Genomic DNA, 23418 nt, shown 5'->3' with positions numbered 1-23418 from the left:
GTGACATGTGCCCGTTCATCAGGCCTTATCTTTCCTTGAAGCAAGGTTGCAAATTCTGCCATCCTAGCCCTCCTCCAGTTCATTACTTAACAACCCCTGGTGTTTTGCAGTTTGCTGCGCTTTGGTGTGTTTTCATTCATTATAAAAAAAACAAGTAAAAAGATAATATATAAAAATATCATCAAATATTATTAATATCAATTTTGGAAGAAGGGGTTAGTATACAACACACCTACCACACAGTTAACCCTGTGTTGTACACCTACCACGCAGTTAACCCTGTGTTGTACACCTACCACACAGTTAACCCTGTGTTGTACACCTACCACGCAGTTAACCCTGTGTTGTACACCTACCACACAGTTAACCCTGTGTTGTACACCTACCACGCAGCTAACCCTGTGTTGTACACCTACCTGTAGTTAACCCTGTGTTGTACACCTACCACACAGTTAACCCTGTGTTGTACACCTACCACGCAGTTAACCCTGTGTTGTACACCTACCTGTAGTTAACCCTGTGTTGTACACCTACCACACAGTTAACCCTGTGTTGTACACCTACCACGCAGTTAACCCTGTGTTGTACACCTACCACACAGTTAACCCTGTGTTGTACACCTACCACACAGTTAACCCTGTGTTGTACACCTACCACACAGTTAACCCTGTGTTGTACACCTACCACGCAGTTAACCCTGTGTTGTACACATACCTGTAGTTAACCCTGTGTTGTACACCTACCACACAGTTAACCCTGTGTTGTACACCTACCACGCAGCTAACCCTGTGTTGTACACCTACCTGTAGTTAACCCTGTGTTGTACACCTACCACACAGTTAACCCTGTGTTGTACACCTTCCACACAGTTAACCCTGTGTTGTACACCTACCACACAGCTAACCCTGTGTTGTACACCTACCACACAGTTAACCCTGTGTTGTACACCTACCTGTAGTTAACCCTGTGTTGTACACCTACCACACAGTTAACCCTGTGTTGTACACCTACCACGCAGTTAACCCTGTGTTGTACACCTACCTGTAGTTAACCCTGTGTTGTACACCTACCACACAGTTAACCCTGTGTTGTACACCTACCACACAGTTAACCCTGTGTTGTACACCTACCACGCAGCTAACCCTGTGTTGTACACCTACCTGTAGTTAACCCTGTGTTGTACACCTACCACACAGTTAACCCTGTGTTGTACACCTACCACGCAGTTAACCCTGTGTTGTACACCTACCTGTAGTTAACCCTGTGTTGTACACCTACCACACAGTTAACCCTGTGTTGTACACCTACCACACAGCTAACCCTGTGTTGTACACCTACCACACAGTTAACCCTGTGTTGTACACCTACCTGTAGTTAACCCTGTGTTGTACACCTACCACACAGTTAACCCTGTGTTGTACACCTACCACGCAGTTAACCCTGTGTTGTACACCTACCTGTAGTTAACCCTGTGTTGTACACCTACCACACAGTTAACCCTGTGTTGTACACCTACCACACAGTTAACCCTGTGTTGTACACCTACCACGCAGCTAACCCTGTGTTGTACACCTACCTGTAGTTAACCCTGTGTTGTACACCTACCACACAGTTAACCCTGTGTTGTACACCTACCACGCAGTTAACCCTGTGTTGTACACCTACCTGTAGTTAACCCTGTGTTGTACACCTACCACACAGTTAACCCTGTGTTGTACACCTACCACGCAGTTAACCCTGTGTTGTACACCTACCACACAGTTAACCCTGTGTTGTACACCTACCACACAGTTAACCCTGTGTTGTACACCTACCACACAGTTAACCCTGTGTTGTACACCTACCACGCAGTTAACCCTGTGTTGTACACCTACCTGTAGTTAACCCTGTGTTGTACACCTACCACGCAGCTAACCCTGTGTTGTACACCTACCACACATTTAACCCTGTGTTGTACACCTACCTGTAGTTAACCCTGTGTTGTACACCTACCACACAGTTAACCCTGTGTTGTACACCTACCACACAGTTAACCCTGTGTTGTACACCTACCACGCAGCTAACCCTGTGTTGTACACCTACCTGTAGTTAACCCTGTGTTGTACACCTACCACACAGTTAACCCTGTGTTGTACACCTACCACGCAGTTAACCCTGTGTTGTACACCTACCTGTAGTTAACCCTGTGTTGTACACCTACCACACAGTTAACCCTGTGTTGTACACCTACCACGCAGTTAACCCTGTGTTGTACACCTACCACACAGTTAACCCTGTGTTGTACACCTACCACACAGTTAACCCTGTGTTGTACACCTACCACACAGTTAACCCTGTGTTGTACACCTACCACGCAGTTAACCCTGTGTTGTACACCTACCTGTAGTTAACCCTGTGTTGTACACCTACCACGCAGCTAACCCTGTGTTGTACACCTACCACACAGTTAACCCTGTGTTGTACACCTACCACACAGTTAACCCTGTGTTGTACACCTACCACGCAGTTAACCCTGTGTTGTACACCTACCTGTAGTTAACCCTGTGTTGTACACCTACCACGCAGCTAACCCTGTGTTGTACACCTACCACACAGTTAACCCTGTGTTGTACACCTACCACACAGTTGACCCTGTGTTGTACACCTACCTGTAGTTAACCCTGTGTTGTACACCTACCACACAGTTAACCCTGTGTTGTACACCTACCACACAGCTAACCCTGTGTTGTACACCTACCACACAGTTAACCCTGTGTTGTACACCTACCACACAGTTAACCCTGTGTTGTGCACCTACCACACAGTTAACCCTGTGTTGTACACCTACCTGTAGTTAACCCTGTGCTGTACACCTACCACACAGTTCACCCTGTGTTGTACACCTACCACACAGTTAACCCTGTGTTGTACACCTACCACGCAGCTAACCCTGTGTTGTACACCTACCTGCAGTTAACCCTGTGTTGTACACCTACCACACAGTTAACCATGTGTTGTACACCTACCACGCAGTTAACCCTCTGCTGTTCACCTACCACACAGTGCGTAGAACAGGGCGCTATCGGATGTTGTTTGGTCTACGTTGTGAGCAGCAACGGGCCGTGCGGCAGAATCAGTTGTACCGTACTTGTATGCTTCCACATCTGCACTCTTTTGTCTTCACCGAAATGCACGGACCATCCACGTGGTGAAACATGGTCAGGTAATCCCCGCGACCCACAAGGCACGGAGCTGCCCTCGTGAACCCACCGGTGGCTTGACACGAGACGTGTGTAGAACGTTGCTCAGACTAACCCGTGCAATAATAATCTGTGCAAAACATTCAGGAACCTATACACCTCATAGAGTAGCGAATTCGACCCTCGCAGAATGTCACGAATAGTCACGGTTCAGCGTCACGATGCTATTGAAGAATAGGCGCTCTTTCAGTTCCTTAGTGACATCTTAGAATTTGTAATTTCAATGATTTTTGTCTCGTTTAAGCGGTTTCACTTACAGATTTAGCCTAATTGTAACGCTACCATTTAATTTGCATAAATTGCCATATTTTTCTTCGGTTCGATGCATGTACCGTGAGCGAACAACGGATTTTCGTTGATGAATTGACGAATAATTGCATTACTAATTTATCAGGGTTTTTAATGCAAATGCAATACCTGTTTTTTCCCATTTCCTCCTCCCCTTCTCTAAATTAATAAGACTCACTAAAACGATTGAAACGATTTTTCGAAAATCATTTGTATTAAGCGGGTGTTTAAAATTACAATATAATTGGTATCAGTGAATCAATGCAAGTCGTAGCAAATGCAATCATTTTGTGCTCTTCAGCTTTACGCGTGATACACACATCAAATGGTGCATGAAAGAATGTCGGTCATTCGCAAATGTTATATCGAATAGAGTCACATGACCCCTCCAGCCACGAGTGGCCACTTCATTCGCCAGGGGTCCAAAGCAAATGTTTGCAATTATAATGTTGAGCTTTTGGTCAGTGAAAGAAGTCAGAATCAGAATATTTATCTACACTGGAGGAATTAGATGAGCTATAAAAGCTCTTTTTCACATATGTTCAGTAGAGGCAGGTCAGAAAGTACAACAGCAAACAATACAAACATACAATAGGAGTGCAAAGTATAGGAAAGGTAAACAAAGCACTTGAAATAATACGAATAAAATGTAACAATTTTTTGTATCTTACCAGGTAAAGACCACTCTGGTATTAACTTATTTTTCAGAAGCGACCTGGCCACAAATGATAGCTCAACAAAGTGGCTTGTCACGTGGAAATTTATAGCAGCAAAAATAATCCAAATACTCTGAATGCATGAGCCAAATCGCAGCCCTGAATTGTGGAGAGTCACAGAATCACGAGGGAGGTGAGGAGTTGTGCCCCTGACAATGAACTTCGGTGTTATTAATGAAAAAAACACACTGAGGTGTCTTAACCCTTTCTACTTAACCATACATTACATCGTGTTGATAAATTTGAACGATCGCTACAGTGAATCGGCATACCCACTTAATGCAGACAAAGCTCATATATTCGCGCATAAATTTTTCATAAATCTGACTTGACATTTGTTTGTTAAAGATTCGCATTATTTTAATAAAATAACCATTTAATGCAATTTACTTATTCATTGTTACGAGGCCTTCCTGAGCGTTATCACCTTAACACTACTTGAGCATCTTCTTGGTTCTTCCGGTAAAGTCACGTAGAAGGGAAGTAATAAAATAATAAAAATAAAACATAATAAAATAATTCTCACGACGTTTCGGCCACAATGCAACCAGCCGTCCTCAGGTGAAGAACAGGTCTGTCGGAAAGACAGCGTCTGACCTGTTCTTCACCTGAGGACGGCTGCTTGCGTTGTGGCCGAAACGTCGTGAGAATTATTTTACTATGTTTTATTTTTATTATTGTATTATTTCCCTTCTACGCGACTTTACCGAAAGAACCAAGAAGATGAATCCCTGCAGTCACGAAAGCTTTAAATCGAAACTACTTGAGCAGTAAGGTGCCGAGGAAGGAAAGAAATAGGAAAAATAGACAACCATTTGTCAGTCCAATTCAGGATGAAGGCCTTCTCTCCACACCGCGATGGTTATGGGAGATCTTTTACCATACTTCACCGTGCTGGTCGATGCAAATTGTTTAATCGAGGTAGCAATCCCAGTTCAGATGTCACTTGCTCCTTGATGTTAACCATGACCAGGAATCAAAATCAATTTCACCGGGTTCATGGTTCAGTGCTGTAACCACCACACCAACCCTTCCCCCATCTATTTATATCTAAGTAAAAGAAAACATTCTATACCTGTTCTCCTCGCTTTCGAATAAAGATATTTCTTTTTTTTTATGTAAAATACTCTGTAGTGTCGTGCTGAGATTTTAATCAGCTCCCGCCTTGATGGTTCAGATGCCGTGCTCGCATTACAAAATAAGTTTCGCAACGTTGAGCAGTAAACCTTTGACTATTTACCAAAATGAAAATATTTCTGGCATTCACAAAGGGCTCGCGGCCATTATCGCAAACATGCGGTTTTTTTTCTGTAAAAAATAGATTTTTTTTTCCTTCTCTTTCGGCACGTATCTGCACCGAGGTCGGCTTTCTCGAAAATGCGCAGCTGGTTTTATTGGTGGCTGCCCCAGCGTCAATGCCAGTGACACTAAGCAGCTCCCACGGTGTATAATTTAAAACGTGCGCGTCTTTCTTCTTTCCAAATTCACTTATTTTTACCCCCGTCGTCGCCCCCCCCCAGCCACCACCACCTCGTGCCTGACCTCTGGAAGGTGCCTCCGTTCCTATTTCCCCGCCGTCTGTTGTACGCACGTACTTTGTTGAAGAATTCCCTGATGTGGCTTGGTTGGACAATCCACCCCCCCTCCTGCCTGGCTGGCTCGCTGTAGTTGTGTATCGCTTGCGAGTCATCGCAGTGCTGCTGCTGTGACCCCAGGCTGAACTTTGGTCCTGGGATTTTTGCTGTAATGGCCCCCCTTTGCCTGTTGAAATTGTTCAGGGGATTTAATTTTCTTAGTTCTGGAAAAAAAAACATAAAATGGATGATATCCTTCCCTTAATGTCAGCCACATGTTTGCTGGAAGTATTTTTTTCCCTTTTGCTGAGATAAATCGGCGCACACGTGTATAAAATGCTGACAATGTTTAGTTTTATTAGATGTGAAAGGCGTATTTATTTAGTCATTACGGAAACACTGAAAATGCATTACAATGTAATTCAAGTTATATCTTTCCAGCTAATTCAGGCATTGACCACGAAATATAATAATATCAAGTTTAATAACGAAGTTTTTTGCCGTAATAACTTTTTTCTTACGAATTACATAAAGAGATGTGTTTATTTAGCTTGCGGTTTTGTCTCATTATTTATGTGTGGGGTTTGATTTATCGTTACCTTAAGGAAAGTGCTCATGTGCGACCCAGCAGTGTCGAGATAAGCTCTCCACATATGGGCTCCCAGAGGCATGGGGTGACATTGATTACTACTGCACTGATGACTTCTCACGAGGACAAAACCAGTATGCAGTTGTTTTTGTTTCACTGCTGCCTCTTGTGATGGCTGATTTTTTTCTACTCTTTTTAGTTGGTGGTCTAGACAAGGCTGAGAGCGTTTTACATGTAACGTGGCGATCACGTGACGGGAGTTTCCACGACTTCCCGCTCATTGTGAGCAGCCACACCTCTTGTGTCTTGTTGAGTATTTGGTTGCTTTAAATTTCCACGTGAGAAGCCAATTTGTTGAGCTATCATTTGTGGCAAGGTCGCTTCTGAAAAGAGCTATATAGCTCAGTGGGCTTCACCTGATAATAAAATTAAAACAATTTTAGTTTAATTTATATCAGTGTGTTTCCAGCCTGCACCCATTTCCCCCTTATAATGGGTTTTCTCACATACACAATATACTCGCTTTGAGTTGTTCATACAGTGGCCATCGATCCTCTCCTCCAAATGTATACGAACAACTTGCATTCCGTGCGCGCACCCCAAAAATCTTAACACATTAATCTGTCTTACCATCGCCAAGTTGAGCTGCTCTCATTTAGATCTTGCAGTCATCTTTGCGCAGGAGGGGAACGGCGTTCATCAATTCGATCCCAACTGATGCCTGTGCAGTGCTGTGTCTTGGATGGTCAACCGTCGTGTGTGTGGCGTATACACAGCACATCGCTGGGGTGGATGGTGGTGCTGCTGCTGCTTTTGGCATTGGTACAAAGTAGACGACGTTTCGGGCAATGACCCTTCTTCTACAACGTACAAAGTAGGCGCCGCGGTGGCGAGATGTTAACCACCTCGCCTGGTATACAGGAGGTCGTGGATTAGATCCCGACCCTGACGATGCCTGTATATTTGGAGTTTGCACATTCTCCCCGTGGTCGCTTGAATTTTTCTCTGTGTGCTCCGGTTTTCCCCTCCACATTTAGAATCAACTTGCGTTTAATAGTATTTGGATGCTATACATTTCCACGTGATAACCCACTTCGTTGATGAAAACTATAAGAATCGGCTTTTACCCCCTCTGGCAATAAAACAGATGCTAAGATGTTCGTTGAGCTATCACTTGTCGCCAGGTCGCTTCTGAAAAAAGAGCTATGCAGCTCAGTGGGCAGTACCTGGTAACATAAAAAAATATATAATTTTAGTAATTAATTAACGGACACTCTTTTCAGCTCTGTCTGCCTGTAGCGTCGCTACAGCGAGCGTTTCGCTCGCTTCAATGCGGGCGCTCGCATTCCTGCCGCCCGCCAGAACGAGCCGGACTTTCCAGAACGCCCGCGTCAAGTGTGGCGGGCGGATTGAATTTGCATCGCGAGGAATACAATCAATCATTGCACTTTAGGTTATATCCGATACGCCTGATGTGGGCGCTTTGTAAAAGCGAACAGCAGCTGTTCCTCGCTTGATGTAAGTGGGCAGCAAAGTGAACGCGCGCGGCGATAGACGTTTTTGACCACTGCGCGCGTATGTGTGTGCGCGCAGCCTCCCCAAGGTCGACTCAGCCTCAAATGAGTACCTGGTGCGATGTGTATACATCGCCACTGGGGAGACAAAGGCGGCCGGGCATGGTATTGGCCACCCACCCCCTTGTGTGCTGTGCCAGCCTTCATAGGTGCTCGCTAACAGCACTTGCCCCAACAGTTTGTTGAGGCTATACGGGGGAAAGTTGTCTTTGCTTTGTGTGCACGTAGACAGCAGGTAGTGTAGCGGTTAGCGCGCTGCGCTGCAAACCCGGCGACCCGACTTCGATTCCCGCTCATGGTCACCAACACCAGTGATGATTATCTGAACCGGTCCTGGGCCTCCCTTAGGTTGATTCAGCCTCAAATGAGTACCTGGTGCGGTGTGTATACATCACGAGGAGGTAGACAAAGGTCGACCGGGCATCGTGCTGGCCACCCACCTGCTGGTGGGTGTTCTCGTTGGGCTGTTGCCTAGTTATAAACAGAGGTAAGTCTTACCTGGTACAAAAAAAAACGTAGTTTAGTTTTAGTTTAAAAAGATGTACATATACTTGCATAGAACCCTTGAATCAAGGCCTCTCCGTGCCGTGTTTATCATGGGGTTTATTTGATCATACTTCACCACGTTGGTCAGTGCCGGTTGCTGAAGATGGGGAGTATAGATGTGAGAACATTACACAGTGCAGCTCTATTTACACACACACATGTTATTTACACGCTGGTTTTCAGTAGAAAAAAAATATCTGTAGTTTGACATGGTATCAATTAGTCATACAATATTAACGTATGTAACAGTAATCATAGTCTTGTTCATGTATACATGAATAATCATGCATGCGAGTTTAATACCACATTCATATTACATTCTCAAAACTTTATGACGGTTATTTGTATGTGTGCACGTGTGTGTGTGTATATACGCGCGCTCAAGTGCACACGCATAGACACGCGCACATCAGTAGTTTCTCGTGCGTAATGCTCCTTCGCGCGACCCTCGCCCCGTCTGTCCCAAACCCTCCTGCCCGCTCGCTCTCCGCCATCTCCCCGTGGCCTAATCCCGGCCCATGTGACCCCCTTGACCTCCACCAACCCCTGCTCCGCACCTCCAATCCGCGTCTGCATTCCAGTCGCACAAAGCCAGCACCTGTCCGGCTGCTGAGCCCTCCGCGCTGAGCCCCTGGCTGGCGCGCGCTGGCATCCGCGCTCCATTTCAGCCGGGGCGTTGGGGCGGCGGTGGCAGCCGCCGCCGTCGTGTGCTTGTTGCTGATCTCATTCTGCCTTAGAGGGCAACGGCACGTGACCCAACAGGGAGTGATCGTTTGGCAACGTTTAATTCGTATGGCGTGTAATTTGGCATACAAGTCTTGTCATTTAACACAAATGCATGTGTGTATATACATGTGTGTGCTGGTGTATATGCGAGTAATAATCATATATGCAGATGACTGCTTTTATGTCATGAATACGTTTTACGACATGTTATGATTTGGCGAGGCCTTCATCCTGCAGTGGAGTAGTTGACCATGGCTGACTATGATAAATTATGATGTTGTATACTTTTGAGTTGCTTCTATTTATTTTTAACTCACATTTGCATAATTCATTAAGTTGATGCATCGTTTCCCATAGATAATTTACATTTTGTGGTTATAATGACTCTGTCATGAAAAAAAATCCGTGGTGTGTAATGTTTTTTTCCATTTAGATTTATATACGTGCTCGTATAACTGAATAGTCACAGTGCGAAGTGCATCTCTTTCGTTGACTTCGCTTCTAGCTTTAGTCTGTACTTTCTACATAGAATCTCAGTATAGATGCTTCATCTTTGTAAATTGATATGATAACTTTTACGTATTTTTGAGAGCCTGGATTACTGCATGACTTTCCGCAGAATCAAAACCATTCTCGTAGTCTGCAAAAGCCAGACGTATATACGATATCTGATATTTATTAGACTTTTCTTAAATGTTATTGCGCAAATAAAATAAGTTCCCAAAGTAAAATAAAATAATTGTTGGGGAGGCACATGTGAAAACCACAACAAAATACAGTGGAGAGAATCAAAGTAATGAAACTAAGAGGCAGTAAAAAAGCAGGTCGCAGTGAGTTGGGCAAGTTACATTTGTTTATTGGAAGCAACCTTTTGAGCCTCAATGAGGAAACCTTCGAACTGGTACATGGATCGAATTGTCCGTTAACAAAAGTAAGTTGGCTCGGGTTGAACTTGGGGATTGGAAGGAGCGGTGTCCCGGCGGTCTTCAGGAGTGAACGCCGCCGCGAGGGTACGTCTGCTGCGGAGATGGAACGATGAGATCGGCTCGTGTGCGGGAGTTGGATTCATTGTTTAATCTCGCGTCTTCACCGGGGACGGGGGGGACTGCTTGCCCCGAGGCCTTCACCCAGCTGTGGATAGGCAATGGCTGATGATGATGATCATCATCATCATCATAATGATGAACAAAAAAATGAAAACGGCAAAACCGATGTCATTCATATTCACCATTCACGCTGTCCTACAAGCATAAGCCTGCAATATATGTTTCGGTTGCAGTTAATATCTGAATCGTACTCTTTATTTAGACTGGAGGAATCTGAAGAGCTGTGAAGCTCTTTTTCACAGGTGTCCAGTAGGGGGCGGATCAATGTGAATAATGAACTTGGAGAATTTTTATTTTGGTTTATTTATAAACATATGTTTGTACTTTTACAGTCATGTCAACACAAGTCCTTGATGTTTTTATCTTATTTCATCTTCAATATCCAATGTTCACTGACAAAGCGTGGGAATGCATTCGAGCGCGCAAGCACAAGTTGCGCCCGCACACTCAAAAACCGTTGAACTTCAGCAGAGTGCAAAATGCCAAATAACAAACTTTTGTTGCATCTCACTGCACATTTGATGGAAAATGTATGCACGCACACACGTACACGTGCATTGTACCGGTTCAATCGCGCGAAGAAGAGGGAATTCGCAAGCAGCGTTTGAACCAGTGGCCGGTCGTGGCGCTGAAGGTCGACCGTGCCGCCCGTTGCGGGTGTGTTGCTGCTGCTGCGGCGGTGTGTCTCACACGCAGGTTTCTCCCTGTGGTTCCCACAGTGTTTGCCAGCTCCGAGCCAGTGCCAGGCCTGCAGGGAGACACCCTCCAGCTGGCGTTCATCGACCTGAGACAAGTGAGTGTCACCCAGCCCATACCCCCCCACCCTCCCACCCTCAGCCTCGCGCTTCCTCTCGCTGGAGCAGTGTCTTAGCCTGCGACTGAGCCGTGGGTGGGTAGGTGCGCGAGTGTGAACTAAGCGTGTGATAGAGAAGAGGGACACTGAAGTGTTTTGGACTCCTAGCCTGGCGTGATGATGGCGAATACCCGGGTAGCATGCGTCACGGTTGGTAAAGCGTAAGGAAAGAGGAACAGAGGGAGACGGAGACCAAGATGGACGGATAGGGTTGTAAATGTAACCGCCAGGAGGATGTTTTATATGATTGTAATCGCAGAGCTCAAAATAGCAGAGTGCGGAGTGGCTTCGGTCGTTCAGTTCCCAAGTACTCGGCGGGGAGTTTCAATGACCGAGGCAAGTAGTGGCGAAACACGTTGTACTCCACGACACATTCGTTGAAAATTGCGCGTGAGAATCGGTCGTTTATAAATCATCAAAACAATATCCAAGTCGTAGGCCGATGTTGAAATTAGGCGAATGGTGTGAACAAAACTATAAAATGAGACATTAAAAGTAATGCTGAATTATACAAACGAGGCGGTGAAAATGTTACGAATGCATTTTTGAATTGACTCTGAATTTTAACCATTCATCGAATTTCTTGGGGTGTGAAACATCATATCCTTATCCGCTGTATTCTTTATTTAAATGCCAGCGAATGCATCTTGACACGAAAGCAATACATTCGCCTAAGATACAAAGGGTAAAAAATGTCATGCAGGATTGTAATTATAAGCATTGCAGAGACATATTACATTAATACACAACATTAAGTAACAGAAGTTGATTTTTTTAATGATAAATTTCAAAACATACATTGTAGCATTAGGTTTGGTTTATAATCCGTTAAGTTTATATTGTCTGTGCAATCCAATGGTACTTTAAATCATTCCACGTGATATTGCTTAATATTGAGTTTGATATTAATTGCATCCCGGGGTGAAATTGCAGCTCAGTAGTTAGCGCACTGCACCATGAACCCGGTGACTTGAGTTCAATTTCAAGCCAGCGCACTGACCAGAGTAGTGACGTATGCTCAAAACAACCTCTATGACCAACATAGCATGGATTAACAAAGGGCTCTAAATTATTATTCATCGTGTAGTTATCATACCCTTTTATTGAATTCCAGTGGTAATTATGGTTCATATCTTGAGGCTATTTGTGGCCTAATTTTCTTTTTGGCCGGCTTGCACAGAGCCTGTGATTTTGATTGGCGTCAACACCCAGGGGACTGACCGCAGGTAATTTCGCAAAAATATTCCGCCTTCTGAGAAGAGACTATCAGCGATAAACCCTGTGATGTCGCTCAGTCGCAAGAAGAAGCACAAATGCAGGTGCTGTGGGGGCCGCACGCTCTGAAATCGGAATATGGTAGAACAAACAAAATCTTCGCAAGCGCCAAAAAAATATATATATCTGTCATCGTCACGTGTCCGCGCCGCGTGCGTTCTCCAGGGGTTTTTTTTTTCTTGCGCACGGCCAGCCGAGCCTGTGTCGTCGATTGCGCAGGCGGCAGCAAAGAGCTGTCACTCGCTTGTTGTGACAGCAACGGGGTAGCTGGCTGCTGGGTGTTAGCCCTGTTGATTCAGGGAAGTGTCGTGGTTGTCGTCCCCCCCAACCCCTCCATTCGATTTGAAAAGAGAAAAACAATTTCCAAATATTTGCACAAGGCCGCTCACAATGAACGGGGGGGGGGGGGGACTGCATGCGAGGTCAGAAATGTTGTCCGTCAGAGCTCTGGCGAGCGTTGAGTTGTTTTCAAAGGAGGTGCATGAAGAATAAAGGTTGTGTGTGCGTGTGTTTATATTCACCCCCCAATAACAAGGTACAGTGTTTTATTTATATGAAATGTAACTTGCTTTGGATGTATTTGCAAGTCATGACCCTTCTGAGTTATTCCATGAGTTTAAAGCACTGTTAATCTTGTGCATTAAATATAACTTAATACCAAGGCATTTGAAATAAAGAGTAGTCGATATTTCAATTAATCAGGCCTACTTTACAATGTAACATTTCATCGTAATCTCCGGATGATTAGACGCTCTAGAGAGTAACATGCACACCGAACTTGTGCCTGGTGTCAATTAACCTCTACGCATCTGGCCACGCACGCACATACACATGTACCAGATTATAACACTCACCCCTGACTTTTGCGTTAAATACAGGGGGCAGAAAAGTACGTCTTATACACCATAAAATCGTGTACTTGAAACCATGAACTCCTAAAAAACTGCCCTTGCTTAAGAGCAAAGGATTACGGTGTTTAAGTGTTTACTCTTTTACAATACGCACACGTTTTGACGCAATGCGAATTAAAAATTAAGACACGCCGCATTGTTGTATATGTTGGTTATCAAAATTTGTTATGTTGTATGCGTGCGTGGGTGAAATTATTATGTTGTATATGTGGGTTATGAATATTCAGTGAAAATAATAATAATCAAATGAAATTTGGCCAAATGTGTAATTATCCGGAAATATGTTAATTTATGTAATTATGCACATTTAATTATGCCAATTCGAGAGGTGATCGTAGTAATTATGCGAGTGGGTGTAATTATGATAATGCAAGTCGTTATGATAACCAGACCCCGCCTCGGTGACGAGGGTGGGTTATCGATCGGAATAAGGCAATTAATCGTATGCAGTTATGCAGGTGTGGTGTAAGTATGCAAGATTAACTTAGATTAACTCGGCATCGTTGTCTAGGTTCGTCTCATTCTCGCTTTAACATTCCCAGAGTGGGTATTCGTGGTTATATTTTAGGTCCCCGGTTCACCCCGTTATCGCTTTAACATTTACTGAGTATGTATTAGTGTGTTTATTAAGGTCACCAAGTTCAGATCTCAACGCAGAAGCAGATCTTATGCATAGATTTCAGGAAAGAATCACACAACCACTTCTGTATTAATCAATTTATTACTAATTCAACCTCAACTATGATATAGTATGCGAACTCTCAATCCCGGAACGTCAACACGGCATCAATACAGTATCATCAACGATTGTCTGATTTCACTTTGACAACGGCACATGGATCCCGCATAACGCGATGGTTGTTAGTGAGAGAGAGAGTCGTTAAAATATGCAAATACTATGCTAAGAAAAACCTTAACGTTAATGAATGATTATACTCAATATTGTTCACGCAGTACCGCACTCCTTATTGATCATACGCAACCCTTATCACGTTGTTAGCACCTTGGGTCACGGGACAGTTGAATATTCTGTAGAGGATGCGAGTACGTGCGGCGATTATGACTGAAAGATACTTGAAAGATTATACGGCGATAAAAAAAACACAATCAAAAACAGTTATTATTCTTAAAGGCACCAATCTCAACAGATACATCGGCAGGTTATCTGACAACAGAATGGCTCGGAGTAAGGGCCTGCGACGGTGCTCCTTTCCCGAAGATCGTTATCTTATACCAAGTTTACTAATTGGGGACCAGATCACCTGATAAGGATCTGGTGGGCCACCACTCCCTACCTGAGCGTGGCTCGGCGGAAGGAGGTGCCAAGAATCAATTCGTATTGATGGATCTGTTGGGAATTTATGCGATTAAGAGTACAGCCCACTAAATATTAAAGATAAAAATTACGAATACACTTATAAACGACGGATGGCCATCACTCGGTCTCGTTGTGATGCCTTCACAGCCACGGATGGCTTATGGGTTCGAGTGTGTTTGAGTGGTAAGAGTTGTCTTGAACAGTCAGTGTTCGGAGTCGGTTCTTTATGTCAAACAGACGCCTGGTGGTCGTGTGGTGAGGGGGCGGTGCGCGTCATACGTATCAGTCGCTCCCCTGTCACCGTGGTGAACTGGTTCGGATGCCCGTTGATACGCTGTCGCAGTTCGGAACCCGGTCGGTAGGTGGCGCCCACAGCTCGCTCGCAGCGTGCAGTGTTGGGTCGTCGACCAGGGTGAGCACGGAGCCTCGTCGCCAAACCGCGACCCTCACCACTCCGGCGGCAGCAGAGACCTCCGACTCGGCAGAGGTTGACCCACGCAGGCCGAGTTGAGCTGTCAAGCGGGTCTTGCCCGCCTGCAGAGGAGATGGGGAGCCGCTTGAGTCGAGCCCCGAGAGCCGGCTCCGGTGAGCCGATCGAACTCGGCTGAGTCCCAGACGAGCTGAAGATGAGTCGAGCCGACCCGCTGGTCGCAGCTCGCTCCTGAGTCGACCCTCCCGGTCGAGCTGGTTTCCAATGCTCAGGGTCCTTTCTTTTATGCCGAAAAATCCCTTTGGATCCTGCCCACAAGGCGGGGTTTCTTTCGATTTTTGCTGTGTCAGGATCTGTCCGTAGGTAGGTGTGTCCATGTGTGTGTCCGTACGTCCGTATGTCCTTGTGTGCATCACCCACGGTATATTCCGTTGTCATACTCCCTCCAAAAATCCACGAGCAAACAATCAGATGTTACAAATTGCCTCGAAGTCGTCTCTCTGTCTGGGTGCGATATTATCTCTTGTCTGGCCTTCTTCATGAACCAAAACACAGACGTTACAAATCGTCTCATAGGCGTCTTTGTCCGTGTTGCACCACCTGGAGGGAGGGGCAACACTCCCTCCGACCCTCACCGACGCACAAAGAAATGGTTAAAAAGTTTTAAGTTAACATTTGTCCCTTACCATTTCACAGTTATAATTCTGTATGTAACCTAAGGTCTGTCGTTTCCCATCGTGGTGCTTGACTCAAGTGGAGGTGTTTCCCCGAGCGTATACACACTCCTATCCCGCGCTGCGGGGATACAAAGACGGCCGGGATCTCCCTTTCTCTCCGACCCTGGGTTTAACATCGCTCTTTTATTATGTATTTTATATTCGACCTGGTGGTGATTCATCCCGCATATGCTTCGGGTCGAGTTGTATAAAGTATTAAAGTATGGAAATAACATTTCATATCAATAACTTTAGCCTACCCTGTTGTTAAATTCCGACTTTAACGTTACTTTAATAGCAATACAGAATAATTGAGCTTTTTGTCTTAACTAGGCGAACGCGAACTTCTGGTGACCCCCGCAGCCTTGTTGTTCAGCTGAGTCTGCATCCTTGAGAGATACACAATACTCTTATTCTCGTCTCACTGTGGTCATCCAACCTTCTGCTCTGGGAGTGTTATTCTTAATCAGCTCCCTCCCCTGTGCACACAGCCTTGAGCTGACCCACTTCCTTGGCCTTTTTGGGTTTATCTTTGCTCCCTCAGCTGCAGGAGGACAAGGCGTATTTCTACCTCCTCCCTGTGTGCACGTGTTCCAACTAGCTCGGAATCCCTAAACACACAATCAGTGATAATTCCTGGCTTTCTGTGGTTGTGATTTAGACAAAGGCGCCTCTGTTTCCTTCCATTGCCTTCGAGTTGACACTGCCCTATTATTCGCCCATGTGCTGAGGTCATAGAATTCGTTTTGACTTCAGTAATATTAACAGTCAGTATTGGATTAGCAAATGGGCAATGGTTCATTGATGTAGCTCGCAGCCTGGTCTCCAATTTGAGCGAGCGCGAGGATCGATAATTTAGCCTACTCTGTTGTTGAATTTCGAATTTTGACGTTACTTTAAAACCATGCAGGATGGTTGGGCTTTTTGCCTTAACTATGTCTGGCTGACTCTCCCACTGTCTCTGCCGCCTGCACGGGTGACATGTGCCCGTTCATCAGGCCTTATCTTTCCTTGAAGCAAGGTTGCAAATTCTGCCATCCTAGCCCTCCTCCAGTTCATTACTTAACAACACCTGGTGTTTTGCAGTTTGCTGCGCTTTGGTGTGTTTTCATTCATTATATATCAATTTTGGAAGAAGGGGTTAGTATACAACAGCATGAGTGGGGCGATGCCTTATTTTAACGGCGCCCGGCGCCGTTTTCTATGCACGAGGTGAACTTGAAGAATTAGCGCTTTGAGTAATGGCTGCCCGAACGAGTCTCGATGGCCGAGCGGGGACCGATTAAAAATGGGCCGCACGCACGCCACATACATCTTCTCATCGACGGCCACCGTCAATCCGTGACTCGTACGCTCACCGCCTTGTTCCGAGTTAATGGCTTGTAGTGAAAACACAATGCGCGTCGCTCCTGTCGCGGTTTTTCTGCGCGGCGCGCCCTTTCACTGGGCGCCTGACAGAGATGGATCGGCTCGGGGAGCCTTTGTCGGTTTGTTTTCTTGGCTCGCTCGAGTTTGGCAGGTGCCATGTGCTGAAAACGGCCCCCCCCCCTCCGTTCTTGGGCCTTTTCCGCGCCGTGATGGGACAGACAAATGGACTCGCCTCCACGTGCTGGGAAGACAGCTAGAGTGGCGTAGGAACTAGCGGAGAGATAATGCGGTAGAGTCCGGGGAAATCCATCTTCCAGCGCGGCCCCCGCGAAACGCAGCGTACGCGCTTGAAAACAAACAAAAAACGTAACAAGCGGTGGTTGTTGCGAGGTTTGATCGGCGGCCGTGTGCTCGTTACGAGGAATGTTGATGTGGATAAATCAGTTGATAAAGTATATGGTTGATTTTTTTCGTGCAATTTGCAGGCGTAGTATTTAAATACTCAATGGAATGATTGAGATGTCATCGTGACCACAGTCAAACTGATGCCACCACAATACTCATGATGATCATTGTTGTTCATAGGTTTAGTATAAAATTGGAATAATTTAGATTCGCCAGGGACATGCAGCATTGTAGGTTGGCCATGGACGGGCTGCCAGGCGACACTGAACCTCAGTTGTCACCTTAGGCACTAAAAATAAAGAACTATTACGTGATTTATTTTCATTTGATTAACATTATGTTTTGCACGTGTATATACATATGGTGGGGAGCGATTAGCACGTTGCGCTACAAACCTGGTGACCCAAGTTCGATTGCCGCTCATGAACAACAACACCAGTGACGATTATCTGAACTGGTCCTGGGCCTCCCCTAGGGAGACTCAACCTAAAATGAGTGCCTGGTGCTATGTATAAACTAAATAGAATATTTGGCTGCGATACATTTCCACACGATAAGCCACTTTGTTGAGCTATCATTTGTGGCCAGTCGCTTCTGAAAACGAGCTATATAGCTCAGTGTGCCTTACTTGATAAAAAAAATGTGTTTAAACAGTTTAAATGTGGTGCGGTGTGTAAATATCGCCACTAGGGAGACAAATGTGGCCAGGTCTGGTACTGGCCTTCATAGGTGCTCGCGAAAAGCACTTGGCCCAAAAGTCTGTTAAGGCTATACGGGGGATCTTGGTCTTGAATACATTTTATATAGAAATCATACATTTATGCATAAAGCAGGAACTTAATTTCTGACTGAATATTTTCCGTGTCACTGGTAGACTGGAGTAGTCACGTGACTGGTAGCTCCATCCATAGCAAGTGGGGTATACAAGATGTGGTATACTCGGTCTAGTAATATTTTCACGGTTGCCAAACCAGCCTAAATTGAACCCTTGCATGCAGCCTCATCTATTCGTTCCATAAAGATGCGGTAGATGCAAGTGCTTTATCGAAGCAGTAATACAAGTAGCATTTTCCAAGACGAACTGCTGTTGATTGAAAGGCATCATTTCCGAACCATCCCAGGCCGGTCGGCATTTCATCTTCGGTCTGTCGCCCAACACAAACAAATACTCGTCCGTAGAGCGGAACGCCATCGTGTCCATTCGACGCAGCACCCAACTGCAGCGGAAGGATTTTTTTTTGTTTTCCACCTTCCCTCTGTCTCTGTGTCTCCCCGTTCTTCTTGGTCTTCTTCTTCTTCCTCCTCCTTCTTTAGCCTGGCCAGCAGTGCGTGTCCCCCCGCCCCCCCGCTTACAAAAGGCACCGATGGGGAGATGCGCGCGTGGGCATGCTACAGCGGGGTTTTTCCTGTGGGATATGAAGGACCCCTGACATGAGCTGTCAGCGTCGCCGGCACTCATTTAGAGCCGCCTGATGGATGAGCCAAGATCGAGGCTAGACAAGGCGACAGATTCCTCAGTCGTCATCCCCCCCCCCCCATTTCCTTTCATCCCATAGGCCGCCACCGCGGAAGAGGGGAGGGGCCAGCGCGGACGCTCGCGACAATAGCGCATGATTTCTTCATTAGTGACGCGCGCGCCAGCCAAGCCGCGGCAGCTTCCTGTGCTGCCAACAATTTCGCATGCTTCGGTTCTGTTGACGGGTATTGTGGTGGCGGAAAGCTCGGGGGGGGGGGGAGTGGTTTTGTTGTTTTTCTTGATTGTCGCAGGGCGAGCTTAGTTACGTGGTCGTGTGCTGTTTATCAACTTGTCTTTAATTGTGACATGAGATGCCACAGTGCAATATGAATATTCGTTTGCTTAAGATTTAAGATGCGCATTTGCAACGGTGTAAAAGCACCGCCGTTATTGCGCGGCCTTATAAAATATTTTACGAAAAAAAAGAATTTTTATTCAGTGTTAATGATGATGCTGTCATATTGAATCTATTTGACAAAAGTATTATTTGGCAGTAATAAAGAGACAGTGGTGCCCGTAGTTGGTATTTTGGTTCAACACGTTGGCTTTCCCGACCAATATCATCCATAATAGAGGTTTTTTTTGGGGTTAGATCGCGTAAATATATAAGTGTGTCGTTAAACCCGCCACCACCTGACACAGCCAACTAGTCAGGGTTGTCACGTAAACAGAACGTGGCCAATTTGTCACGAGTACAGCACACCGGTGTGTTGGAGAGCCAAACCACAACATTTACAACCTGATACGACGTTTCGCCAGCAATTACAACTCGCTTCATGGCTTGGCTCTCCAACACACCGGTGTGCTGTACTAGTGACGAATTGGCATGTTCTGTTTACGTGACAACCCTTACGAGTTGGCTGTGTCAGCTAGTGGCGGGTTTTAACGACACATTTATATATTTATGCGATCTAACCCAAAAAAAAACTCTTATAGTTGGTATTTTCTTACAACTTGCAAGAATTTAAATAGTTCTAAAGTATTTTGCACGTTTTATTTAGCACAGTTGCACAACATTACGTTGTGATGATGAAAAACATGTCTCATTTTGGGACTTGTAGTATTTAGCATTAAGTTATAATTTTAAAATATCCATTTGCACTAGTTTAGTTATTAAGAAAAATGACAATAGAGCAACCTTGTTTCATAACTACCTGGAAAAGCGACGTTCCAACGATTTATATATTTTTTTTTGGTTAGGCCACGTGGTCATAGTTTTATTCCAACATTCTTGCTATTAACCCTCTACCAGCCAACAAAATTGCCTAGTTTTTAAAGATACGTATCATTTTTTTAATACGTGTCCAACGTATCGATCAAATTCTCACCAGTAAATCTCCAGATTCACCGGTGGCTTCAGACTTGTCAAGACTGAGGTCAACATAATGTTCAATTCAGAGGAGGGTTAATGACAATAATTTTTGGCATAAACCCATAACCACATGGCCTAACCTAAAATCATGTATGATCGTTGATTGCATTGACTACGAAAACCCACGTAAGTTTTAAGTTATTTCCAATGTTCATTTTCTAATTCACTGTCCATTAACAAGTGTAGTCTTGCAATAGCATTAGCGATATTTTTTGTTTGTTATATTCTGATTGCTGCACACAATCAACGTGTATAATAGGAAGTGTAAAATTACGTACGCAACAGGTATCGTGAAAGGAAACTTAGTCAAACGTTAAATTGAAAGGGAAAATATGCAGTTTAATGAGTTAATTTAAACTTTTACGTTTATTAACGAATTTACACAAGTGGAAAAAATACTAACACACCATTGAAATGTTCATGTACTCACTACATTGCCAAATGGTTCCAATAATTACACAAAGTCTGCTCAGATAACATCCCGGAATATTTGTATTCATCAAACCATCTCAATGTAGGGTCCTCATATTCAATGATAATAATAGTCCGAAAACCTATAAACAGTTTGTTTTGCAGAGTTTATATTTAAAGGCTGTTTCATTCAGTTACAAGGGGAACCACTTTTATTTACATTTACTTACTTATATTGATCTTGGTTCTTTCGGTAAAGTCACGTAGAAGGGAAATAATAAAAATAAAACATTATAAAATACAATTCTCACGACGTTTCGGCCACAACGCAAGCAGCCGTCCTCAGGTGAAGAACAGGGCTGTCGAAAAGACAGCGTCCGAAATGGTTCTTTCGGTAAAGTCACGTAGTAGGGAAAAATAAAATAATAAAAATAAAACATTATAAAATACAATTCTCACGACGTTTCGGCCACAACGCAAGCAGCCGTCCTCAGGTGAAGAACAGGGCTGTCGGAAAGACAGCGTCCGAAATGGACGCTGTCTCAGTAAAACCTTGGATTGCGAGTAACTTGGTCTGCGAGTGTTTTGCAAGACGAGCAAAAATGTTAAATAATGATTAATTTGATAAACGAGCGAGGTTTTGCAATACGAGTAGTACGTGTATACGCTTTGTCTGCCGAGCGTCACGTGATCACAACTGATATACGAGTGCTTTGATATACAAGTGCTTTGGATTACAAACACGTTTATGCTCGCAATCCAAGGTTTTACTGTATTAATTTAACAAAACAAAACATTCTAAAGCCCGATGAACGTACGCGGCCATATAAAATTTGTCATTAAGTTACAAATTTAAGCAATAAATTAGGTACTATTAGCTTCTTTCACCGATGGTTGTTGATAGTTTGAAGCAATGCCATCGACCGCTAATCCTTCGTTAGAGTATGGCAATTGCAGCCCAGCACTCGGCACAACTGATCAACGTGAAATGGGAAAGACCGCAGGTGCCTAGAGGCCTCAAAACAAAATAACAAAGTCGCTGAACTCTGGCTTTGGCTATCTTGACAAACGTCTTGTTAAATCATTAACGAGGTGATCTTTAGCTTCCGGACTTTCACGAACCCCCGCTGACGACAAGTGTGGTGAAGTATGGTCAAATAATCCCCGCAAACTGCACAGCGAAGGGAGGTCCCTAACCCTGGAGTGGATCGACGAAAGGACAGGTTAAGTCTACATTTTAGCTTTATGTGTCCGCACAGTCTGAGCCATTGCCTCCGACTGCAAAGTCACCTTTAGCATATGGCGATGATTTGAGATTGAGGAAAGGGGGACCACAGGGCCCTCGGAAGCACGGTGACGGTGACCCTCGCGTGAGCGGCCGTCACTCACGCGAGGCCCCGTGAAAGCACGGGGGTTGCCGGGGTCCACACATCCACACCTGTCAGCCCTCCGGGTGCGATCCTGATCATCCCCTTCCTCCTACGCCCACTCTGGAGGCGGAGTGGTCGGGGGGGTGGAGAAGGAGGTTGGTGGGGGCGGGGGGGTTGCGGGGGCGGTGGGTGCTCGGCCGTCTGGGCGGGCTGGGCGTCAGGGGTCACGAGACGGACTGTAAAGAGGCACGCAGAGCGCGGCGGTGGGGACGCAGCGCGAGCCGCTGGCCTCCCAATCCCGCCGCTCGCTACAAAGGGCGGCACAAAGGGGCCGGAGTGGCGGCGTGATGGACCGGCCGTGGGAGTGCTGTCAGTTCTGCTGACCTGTTTCCTTTTTTTTGGAGCCGCGGTCGGGCGGTCTAATGAATGGAGTTGTCCAGCGAAGCGAGGGCTGCAGGAACTGCCCACTTGCGCCACAATGTTTCTGTCTCATTCCACTTGTCCCTCTGACAGCTCCTGCCTGGCATGACAAGCCGTCGCAGGCATTCTGTCGCAGATTCCTTGAACGGAATCCCATGATGCATTTGCGATGGGTTAAGGGTCCTAATTAAGAGTTGGAACGTCAACCAATGTGCTATTCCATCTCACGAGCTCATTTTGAACGTTGTAATTTATTGTGATGTTCCTTTTTTGGAATATGATTGAAATAATTTTTGCATTTAAATATCACAATTAATTACACGTGCGCATTTACAAATAACAATAAACAATTTCAATGTATTAAATTATATTTAAATGTTTGTACTTGCGAGCCAGGGACTTGCCAAGTACATGAAGTATATTGGCTGATTCGACATATATTATGTTCGTGAAATATATTTACATTGGTAGACTTCTTTTCTGACTTTTAAATTGCTTTCATTCTACATTCAAATTATTGTCCAATCTGTTTCTAGCAAACAACTTAATCAGCACTCATCGAAAACAATGATATTGCTGTTCGGGTTTATATTCGGGTGAATACAATTATGCAAATTGAGACAACACTGTCAAACATTTCGGCGCTGGCATTCAAATCCCAAATTTCAGAGAGCGATAATACAGTCCTCTGCGCT

At 45.0% G+C, this 23418-nt stretch overlaps 1 protein-coding gene across 2 annotated transcripts in view; it reads left to right on the top strand.

Annotated features, from left to right (window-relative positions):
• Positions 1 to 23418, top strand: part of LOC144717644 (exocyst complex component 6B-like) — a 151711-nt gene that overhangs the window by 111006 nt on the left and 17287 nt on the right. Inside the window, exon 20 of one of the 2 annotated variants that reach the window (XM_078593168.1) lies at positions 11078 to 11151. The exons of the other annotated variant lie outside the window; for it this stretch is intronic. Within the exon in view, the coding sequence (XP_078449294.1) occupies positions 11078 to 11151 (74 nt within the window). The remainder of the gene's footprint in view (positions 1 to 11077; positions 11152 to 23418) is intronic. 2 annotated transcript variants of the gene reach the window in all.

The sequence above is a fragment of the Lampetra planeri genome, chromosome 4, assembly GCF_965212315.1.
Source record: "Lampetra planeri chromosome 4, kcLamPlan1.2.h2, whole genome shotgun sequence".
In the NCBI taxonomy this organism is placed as follows: domain Eukaryota; kingdom Metazoa; phylum Chordata; class Hyperoartia; order Petromyzontiformes; family Petromyzontidae; genus Lampetra; species Lampetra planeri.
The sequence above is the reverse complement of the archived record's forward strand: the minus strand, read 5'-3'. Positions and strand labels throughout refer to the sequence as shown.